Genomic DNA, 10464 nt, shown 5'->3' with positions numbered 1-10464 from the left:
CTCTCTCTCTCTCTCTCTCTCTATCTGTCTGTTTGTCTGTCTCTCTCTGTCTCTTTATCTTTTTCTCTCTATCTCTCCCTTTTTTCACTCCTCTCTCTCTGTCTATCTCTCTTCATCTTTCTCTCTCTCAGTCAAAATAAGTGTAAATAAGTTTTAAATGTCAACATCATTACACAAATCATTCCCACAAAAAGTTGGCTTCACATTTATCTTGTGAAAAGAGGAAGGTTTTTCTGTGTTCATATTACATCTCAGTGTTAAAAGGGCAGGATTTTAATACATGACAACTAGTTTGGAAGCCAATTGTGGTCCAATCACAAACTTGAAGCATCAAGCACGTATAAGTATGATGAGAATGGACTTTTCCGTGAAGCAGGAAACATCTCGTATCTAGCAGTTAAACCTTTAAAATGAATTTTTTTTCCATATTTATAGATTCTGAATTTTCCAGTGACGGAGATGAGAAGATTTTAAGGATGTGTGAATGAATTTTTGTGAGGGAAAACCACATGAGGCATAATTTGTGATTAAGAGAGAGAGCCTTTTTATGTCTCAGTAAAACATGTCTAGAGGGGAACTTAGGATGAATCCTAATAGAGAACTGATTACCAAATGTGAATGTTCAAACCCCATGTTGGAAAAAATGGGCTCAATTGATGGTCAGCAACTTAAACCAGTAAAAAAGTTTGGAAAAGATTGTATTTAACCACAACCTTTCCCTGATCATGGAAAAAATTGTGGTCATATAGGTGAATAATAGTATGAGACAGAATGTAATCCCATGCCACGTGTTGAGGTCAAATGCTAAAACAGCCATGGACAAGACCAATGTCACATTGCATTGGCATTGAACACAGTTATTGAATGTACATTTCTAATTAGGAAAATTATAATAATTTATAGGAGACTTGTGTGTAAAGGAAATGATGGGAGGAAATGTTTTATCTTTTTTAAAGTTTGATGGTATTGATAAACATGTGTTAACATGATGCGAAGAGACCAAAGAGTTCCTGATTGAGTAGATTTGGTGTCATGTTGAGTCTCAATCCAGTGGAGCGTTAAAGGGCCGCAGGTTTTTTGGGGCCTAATAGATTGTGTCATTCAGTGGTTTTTCTATTGTCTCTTTGCCGAATGACGTACAGTGCTGACTGCCATCATAAAGCAAAAATTATCATGGTTTTAATTTAAGCTTAAGTCAAAATGTAGGACAGTGTTACAGGGAGATACAGTGGTTAACTGAGTCATTTGGCTGGTCATGTAACTTCTGTTTTCAGTTTGTGGATGGTTAAAGACAGGGAGAGGCTCAATTGGGCAACAGTGTGTCATTTTATTGTGTGATTCAGACCAAAGGAAACGTCAATGTGTCAACTTGTGGATGTTGTCTCGATGATAAGTACAAATACCAAAGTCTTGTTTGTCTAATATTGTATTAAATATTGTTTTAACATTAAATATGGTAAAACTTTGTAATAGGGAGAAAAACAGGTCAGTGTGTCATGGGGTGATGACCAATTTATTTTTTTCTCAATGGCACATTTCTGTTTACTTCAGTTCCCACCTGACACTGAATCCAGAACCGCTCCTGAACAGCTGATTATTTCTGGCACTTTTTATATTATTTTGTGAGTGCTTTTTTTATGATAACTGGGGCAAAAGTATTGTAGGTTTACATATTTGTTGCATATTTGTTATGGAATGATCTGTTACACTAAAAAAGGGTGTTACTGCATGCTGCCTTTCTGTGACTGCAGAGACGGATGCAGACCTTGACCCTAACCTTTACTACACCTTTTTTCCTTTCTCTCTCTCTCTCTCTCTCTCTCTCTCACACACACACACACACACACACACACACACACACACACACACTGCTGCATGCAAATTGTGGGCTGATTACAATGAAAAAATAAGAAAAACCGCATTGCCTGTTTTCCATTGATGAACCATGTCAGTGATTGATCAACAGCATTGGTCGAGGTTCCTCTTTTTAAAGTAGTAAAACTAACATAAATAATTTCATTATTGACATAGCATTTCAATTTTGCTTATAAAGCCAGCAGGTCATGATTGGACCATAAGGTTTCTGTAGGTAGTATCTAATGTTTTAAACATTGAATTACAAAATATTTAATTTTAAAATGTCTTAAAAAACAAATAACATATTTATACTCAAATAAAAGAAAATGTATGGCCACTCTACCTGGGCACATAGTAATGTTTTCCACAACATTTGTTCTTGAGGACGTTGTCATGATATCATGAAGAAGATTGGATTTAGAAGAATTTGAATTGAGTTGCATCATACTGTACAAGAAGCACTTCTATGCTTGTGTACTTTTTGCAAAAGCAGATGCAGTCAAATAGAGGCAGCAGCTGAAGTTGCAATCATTCAGCAATCTATTCTCCCTTTCTGAATAAACTATCCATCCAAACAGTAAACAGTAAGTAGTTTTTAGTAGTATAGTTTGGTAGATATCTGCTTAAGGAAATGTTAGTGGTGCTCCACTGTTGGTTAAATGTCAAGGTGTGGTCAAGACTACGTTGATATATGTATGTCATAAGTTTTTTGCATTAAAGAAGCATCTTGCTGATCTAATAACTTGACAGAATTAAAAGACAATACATGCTTGTAAAACAATGAATAAAGTTTCATTTGAATTGCATTAACTTGATACTCCTTTCTCAAGAGCCACTTCCTTATTACAAGAACCTATATTCTCATAAGTGGAAATAACCAAATACCATGTGTTTCACTGGTTCATATTTAGATCTTAATACTATAAATGTGAGCTCTTTGTCGGAAACGCAAGACCTTCTTATTGTGTTTCAGGTTCAAACTTATTTCCACAGAAAAATACTGGGACTTAGAAAGAAAGCAGCCACTGTGCAAACACTTAATCTCTTCAAAATAAACACAAATATTATTCAAAGGTTGGACGTGATTCATGTCTATATAGAGATTCATATCATGTAGACTTCATCCACTAAATGTTTAAGTAAAAGCCTCTACCAGCCCAGTGTCTAACTGTCTAAACTAAAGAATGGCTGCTTAGTTGGAAGTGTTATTTTTATATAACTTTGTGTAATAGCTGACTGTGTTTCATCCAGATTCACATCAGCTCACCATCCAGTGTGTGAGTCTTGCTCCCTGGGGAGTTTCGCTACTCCTCTCCGTCCTCTTTTATCCCCTATTTTCTTGTGTATGTAAACAGAAGTAAAGCATTTTGTGCTCCAAGGCACAGCATCATGATCAAACAGTGTGCACAATCAAAGACTTTGAAAAGATCTAACATCACTTATAAATGTATTTCACACAGAAGGAAAAGCAGAAATGAAGAAATTCACTTCTACAGCCAATGGCCACATGATTTCTGTCTTTAGACTGAGTGGGGGGGGGCACTTATTTTCTTGCACATTGCCGTGCTAGCTCCTTGTGAGTCTTTCATTACATGGCCAAGCAACTCGAGGCCTGTAAGCTTTAGAGAAGGGAGGAGTCAGCGAGAAAGAAGAGGAGCTCTGAGAGGTTTCACAAGTGTTTGTGTCGTGTCTCTGATGTAAAATGTTCTCATTGAGTCTGATTTTGTACAGCCTAACAGAGGCCAACTAGACAAAAGACACCTGGAAGCCTCCAATTATGTTAACATCACCATTTTCTTTTATTTCTCTGTCTGTTGATGTAGTTTAACTGTGAATTTGATAACAGTAATGTATTAAGCATGGTTCTACTAGCCTAATGTGTCAAAACCCATATACTAAATCTTCGCACCAAAGCCAAACACTCTTTTTTCACAAGTCAGAGGGTTTAAACACTTGAGCAAAAGCAAGTGAAGATTAGATGTAAGAAGACTTCCTGTTCTTGGTGGCGTAGCTGAAATGAAGCTTCCTGTCACCAAGTGTTAAGGTAAAGGCAGGCGTTTGACTTTGACTTGCTTGACTTGAAACCAGAGGCGAGGTTTAGGGTTTGGGGAACAAGACCAGGAAGCTCCGACCACTGATAAGACAGAAAACGTATGCAGATTAAAATAATGTGTGTTTTACAAACCTTATTTCTCCCTTAGAATTGAGTTTAGCTGCAGTTTTCCGTGTGAATATCTGCCTGTTGGTCCTCATTAGGACTATACTGTATGGTGTGTGGCCGTACACACCCTAACTCCTGGATATGGCAGGTCTCAAGATCCTGCTGCTCTGTGCTGGTATCATCGGTTTGACCAACTGTAAGTTACTATCATTTTCTTCTTTAGGCCTGAAAGGGAAAGAAATTGTGTTTTATGAAGTTGCTTCCTTGTGTCTTTCATTTGAAAGTTTACAAGAAGAAAAGAAATCCGAAAATGGTACAAAGCATGATAGTGGTAGCCAACTGAAGGTGACAAGGTCTTTTATTCTAAACTCTTAACTGCTGTTTCTGAAAATGTAACATATGATTGATCTTGTTTATGAGAACATGTAAATGCTTTCCATGCCTCAGATAGAGACATGAATCTGCCAAGCAAACGCTTGACTGACAATTTGCGCCTTTGTTTTTAACTAGAAAACATCACCACACAAAATAAAATAATTTATATTAAATTACTGAGGGCAGAAATGACAAGCTACAGTATATCATGTCTTTGAGCTGAGCCTCCGTTTGTGCTACTTCACGTTTCTTAAACTTTCCAAACCCAAGAACACAAGACATTAAAGCGCACACTTGTGATGTGAGAAGTTAAAAAGTGACAAGTTTGTGAGCCCCTTTGGCAAATGAATAAACAGTTATGTTAAATCAAAGACGGTGGTTAATAAGAATACTCTCTTTAAAACATGTTCTTTCATTTGGTACAAAGCTATGGGAATTTTTGCAATTTCTGTTCTGCTTAACATTGTGTGTGTGATTGCGTGTGTGTGTGTGTGTGTGTGTGTGTGTGTGCGTGTGTGTGATCGTGCAAGTGTGTGTATGTGGGTGGGGGGGTTATGTCTGTCAGAGATGAGAGATATTTTCAGGGTGTGTCCCTGCAAGCTCTTCATTTCAACCCTAGAGGCTGTGGGTGTTGTGATACACATCTGAGTATGTGAGTGTCTGTATGTGGGGTTTTGTGTGTATGTGTGTGAGTGTCTGTGTGTGTGTGAGTGTGTGCGTGCATGCATGCATGCATATATGTGAGTGTTAAGTCAGACTCAACTTACTGCCTCTTGCATCACTCAAAGTTCTGCTACTGTTCAGCACATCAAATAAATTCTGCTATTTTCCGCTAGGATGTCTGTAGATATGAGCTGAAATACTCTATTTATTTCATTCTGCTATTTGTAATGTAAGTCCAGGTCAGTATTTGTCCTTCTTAGCTAGTGGAAGGTGAGTCATTATGGCACATCCCATCAACATTTGAGCGTTTCTTATACAGTGGATGTATATATAATTAAATGCACATATATATATATATATATATATATATATATATATATATACATATACATTTGAAATTTATTTTTGCATCAATTGCGTTTTCCATTGGTCGAGCATCTTTTTTTAAATAATTAAAACACTGAAGAGTAAGTCACAATAGTTTATAATAGCTATTAGGCTATGTTTTAAATCATTTTATGTTTATTAAGTCATCTTAACATATTAGCATACAGACTGTGGTGGATAGTAACTAAATCAAGGGACTCATTTCAGTATCATTCTGATCTACTTTATTGTATGGTTACATATAATACTTTTACAGTGTTTGGCTTTTAGTTGTAATGAAATGTTTTTACAAAGTGGTATTGATTATATATAATATAATACTTTTACCCAGTGCAGAAAGAATAATTCAGATGCTCCACCTAAGTTAAAGTAGATAGAAAGAAAATATTCCACTACATGGCCGCATTAAAATCCCACTCAAGAAGAATAACTACATCAGCTGAGTGTCCCTAAAGTCTCAAAATATTAGTATGCTGGTTCTGGATAAAACTGGCAAAACACAAAACTTTGCTCAAATTGTCCTTCTTTGCTACTTTTTTCTTATGTTTCACAAAGATCACATGGCACCAAATGAATTTCTTTATTTATTTATGAATTAACTGGGTGAGAGCAACTGCAACCCATGAAGATGCAAAAGTATCAAGCTTTCTTTAACTGCAGGAGGACAGAGTTGTGTGATTAAAATGTTGACCACTTCCCTGTTCCATTCTGAGTTGCCTTCATTTCCTGGCAGAGACAGACACAAGTATGGGCCTTGAGATCTCTTGAAAAATAGGGGAAGTGCAGTGCCAAAATGAAGAAGTGAGGTCAGAACTGTCAAGCATGCTGCACAATTTAAGCAGTGTTGGAGGTGGGCTTGTCAATGCAAAACAGGAGAACAAAGTGAAGGCAGATAAAAGGAAACTGATGGTGAACACTAACAGAGAGAAAACTGATACATGAGAGAGATATTACTGTTGATTTCTTGTTCAAATGTCTGTGAAGTAAATGGATTCAGAGATAGGCATGTGGGGGCATTTGAGCTCTGGATTTCAAACTAAACTCCAACTGCTGTCAGCTTTGCACTGTTGAATTTCTTCTCCTCGGTCGCCCTGTCTCCCTTCCTCTATTTCGTATTGTTTTTCTATCATACTTAGTCAAACGCTTATGACCGTGAACAGGCCGGTGTTAGAGTATCACACCTTTGTTTCACACTCTGCCCTAAAAACACAGAATAAGAAAATACCCAAATGACCAAGGAGGCTTCACTTAAAACTAGTTTTAAAAATAACTTCAAAACTTAAGCTGTGGCTGAAACAAACTTAGTTATGATCAAATATCTACTTATCAACTACTTGAAATATTCACAAAGCAGGATTGCATCTCATAAACTTTTCACTGAAACGATTCAGTCACCACAAAGTATAAAGTGGTAAAATGTCAGAGTGCAGAGAGCAAGCATCTCTGCTCGATATAGTGAAAGAAGAGCGCGCCAAACCACATCCTGAGACTCATTGGTGTACTGCCCCCCCATCACCTTATTACTCATTGCTCACTGCTATGATTGTAAAGAACAAAAGGAAAAAACAGCAGCGATTGTAGTACTCACAAAGCCAAACTCAACTCATAAGCCTTTTTTTATTACATGTTTTGATACTAATGTAAAGTAAATACAAAATACAGAGTTTGAAAAGCAGAAAAACACTGAATTTATGAACCAATTACTTTTGTTCATACTGAGTGCACACACCTTAAATAATATTTTAAACAATATTAAGTGGCGCTATCATTTCTAATCATTAAGAACAATGATATAATGTAAGAGGTGAAGTCCTATGTGCTTCAATATGAGCTTGTGATCTGTCCAAACTGAAACTAAAGTGTAGGGTTGTTTTAGCTTTCATTTGCAAAGCAGGAAACAGCGGTTTGCCTTCTGAAATAGCAAGTGTGGCTCTTTGCTGCATTGTCATAGCAACCAGGTTGTACAGCGCTGCCTCATGGAGAACTAAAGATGAAAATGGTGGCTTGCCTCTTTCTTGACCTGATAATGCTTTGGCCCTGCAAGTTTTATTCGTCAAATAAAGTTAGCACCTTACATAAAGAATACACACAAAAATCAAAGTTTGTTGATCAATTTTCTTTTTTTCTTTTCTTTATCTGCATATTCCATGCACAACACTGAACCCTTTTGTGACAAAAAGCTTCAATTATTTGCCCATTTTATCAATTTACAGGCCAAACCACCAATCCACAAGGAACAACAGCAGATCAACCACAAGCTACAAATAAAACAAGTGAGTAGCAATGCATAAATATAATATTCAATTGCTATTATATTGAATAAAAGGTTAATTCTAATTAAGTGGCTGTGCTTGTGCAATATCACCTCGGCCTCCTTCTACCTCTCACTGTCTCATCTCTTGATGGATGCATGAGGCAACAGAGCCAGCAGAAAATCATGGATTTAAATCTTCAAATTGAAATTATGTGCTCAATGCACAATGAATGAAAAAAATATATTTGATCACTCTTATTAAGTAGTTTGATTGACATCGGCCTCCATTTTATTGACCCGGCTCGACCAAGGTTTTAATTGCAGACGTCAATTAACAATCCCAAAGTTAACTACATGCGGAAACCTAACACTTAGCAATCCTTTGGTTGAGGAATGTGGGACCCCAGTTATCTTTACCTACGGACAGTTACTGTATGCAAGTATAATACATGTATATTGCACTCTACTGTAGTTTGTGTTAATTCCTTAACATTTTACTTTCCAGGACACAGTGTGAAATTCATGTACTGCATGGGGAGGAAAGGGCCCTTTTCAGGGCTACCTTTACTCACTTGTATACTCCCATCATTTCTTAGCTTGCTTTTGAGCTGAGCTAAAGCATACTAACTATAACTGGGTTTATAGCATTTATAGTTTTGAGGGCCTAAAATTTGACCCTTCAATCATGGGAAAATATCCCAATGTAGGTACATAGTATTTGTGCATATTCTATTGATTAAGTCACAATGACCCTTGCTTTCTCACCCAATGCAATGCATTCATGTTTTGCTTCCTTATCTGAATTGTCTGCAAAGTGAGTTAAGAACAAGTCAGATGTCTATATTGATGCTACTCTACAGGTTGTTTGTCATGTTATACTGTATCTGAACAGGGATAGGACGGAAAAAATTGAATTTGACATTCTCTGGAAAATTTGAAAAAACGTTCCATCATAGTTATAAACTGTCCTGAGTTTGAGTGAGAAAGCTATAGAAACTTGTTATCAAAGTTAAGATGGTCAAACTTGTAAACTTTTAAATCAGGCTGAATCCTCATCAACTTTAGTTTAATAATAGTAAGTATATTGACTCTGTGAAGAGGCTAAGCTATAGGTAGATGCAACTCCACATCTAATGCTTACTCCAACTCCATTTCCATTACTATAGCCGCAGAGTCCTAAGGACGTCCAGCTGATACTGCCTTTCCTTCTCTGAATATAAATCTCCTCTGCACAGTGCTACTATGGCCTTATTACCTCTTCTTTTCTTGTTAAAACAAAGTCATACATAAATAAGGAGAATAATTGAAAAGTAGCAACAGCACCTTTGTATAAAAAAAAAAAGGATTTATGTGGTCATCATCATTTACATGTTGCACCCTTGAGGAAGTAGGAATTAGCATATTGATATTGTCTTTGGCCTGATTTTTGTTTTCTTGGAACACATGTTTCAGCAATCTCACCTCCACGCACCACCCACAATTCCCCTTTACCTTCAGTAACCAGCTTATTTGTCACCACCTCAACTCCACGCACCATGGCAACAACTATTGTCATGTCTTCTGACGCCCCTACAACTGCCCACAAACCTCCACTCACCCCGACAAACAGCACCTCAGACTCCTCAATTCAAGCACCCAGCACAACTACCCTGTCTGGTAATGTATTTAGCCCTTAGCTTACTGTTTTACTGGAAACATCACTGTTACATCAGCTTAGTATTGCTGACACGATATATGCATTATCAGGTAAGACTATTAAGAATACGTTTTTTTTACTTGAAGGTGATCGCCAGCTTTCTTTCCATCTTACAGCCACTCCTGCTCCTCCTGCAGGCTTCTCACCCTCACCCTCACCCTCACCCTCATCCTCACCCTCACCCTCACCCTCAACCTCACCCTCACCCTCACCCTCATCCTCATCCTCATCCACATCCAATCCAAGCGAGACATTAGAATCTCAGGCAAACACCACTCAAACCCAGACTTTACCTCCAATCACCATGTCCATCACCACAGTGACTGCCACTAAAGGTTCGAATTATCTACTTTACAAGTTCTCCATTTGTTGTGTGATTAGACTGTGTTAGTATAGACAGTTACTAACACTAGCACTGCTAAAGAGTGGGTTACAAGAAATAAAAAATACAGACATTTGCAAGTTTCTTTGAAAGAGTTTTTAAAAGTTTTTTTATCATGTATTAATATTAGTGTTTTGTTGTTTTCCTTTTCTAATCTCATTTGAACGTGTTCTCCAGCCGCCACACCAGCCCTTTTCCAGTGTGAGTATTAGTATAATTTTTCAACATATAATACTTGATATACTTCTTCTTTGCACATATCCCAAAAAGCACACGTGAGTAATTATATCAGTGTCCAATATTTCTCTCCAGCTAATAAAGTAGATTTGTGTTTAAAATCAGTACATTCAACATCTACATGGAGAAACTGTCTGAGATTAAAAGATCATCAGGTGGTTTATATAAATTAGAAGATAATTTGGTGATATACTGTAGTTTATAACTCTGTTGATTTTGTGTGCAGGTTCTTACAGTGTCAGGGCCATTGCATATGGCTTCCAGATTAACTTGATGAACTCTCCAAATGGCAACTACAGAATAAACATTAAAGAAAAGGACAGTCCAGAGACTGAAAAGATATACTCGGTCCATTCCACCAATCAGAACTCCACATCAATCCACCACCTGAAGCCCTGTACTGAATATGAGCACAGTGTGACATTTATTGATAGTCCTGACAACGGCACATC

At 37.2% G+C, this 10464-nt stretch overlaps 1 protein-coding gene across 1 annotated transcript in view; it reads left to right on the top strand.

Annotated features, from left to right (window-relative positions):
* Positions 1-3912: 3912 nt before the first annotated feature.
* ptprc (protein tyrosine phosphatase receptor type C) overlaps positions 3913-10464 on the top strand; it is a 20802-nt gene continuing 14250 nt past the window's right edge. The window contains exons 1-6 of the mRNA XM_034882159.1: positions 3913-4214; positions 7657-7716; positions 9150-9353; positions 9510-9728; positions 9953-9976; positions 10239-10434. Coding sequence (XP_034738050.1) covers positions 4160-4214; positions 7657-7716; positions 9150-9353; positions 9510-9728; positions 9953-9976; positions 10239-10434 — 758 coding nt within the window. The 5' untranslated portion in view covers positions 3913-4159. The remainder of the gene's footprint in view (positions 4215-7656; positions 7717-9149; positions 9354-9509; positions 9729-9952; positions 9977-10238; positions 10435-10464) is intronic.

This window comes from Etheostoma cragini, chromosome 9, assembly GCF_013103735.1.
Source record: "Etheostoma cragini isolate CJK2018 chromosome 9, CSU_Ecrag_1.0, whole genome shotgun sequence".
Taxonomy (NCBI): domain Eukaryota; kingdom Metazoa; phylum Chordata; class Actinopteri; order Perciformes; family Percidae; genus Etheostoma; species Etheostoma cragini.
This window is presented reverse-complemented; position numbering and strand designations above follow the sequence as displayed.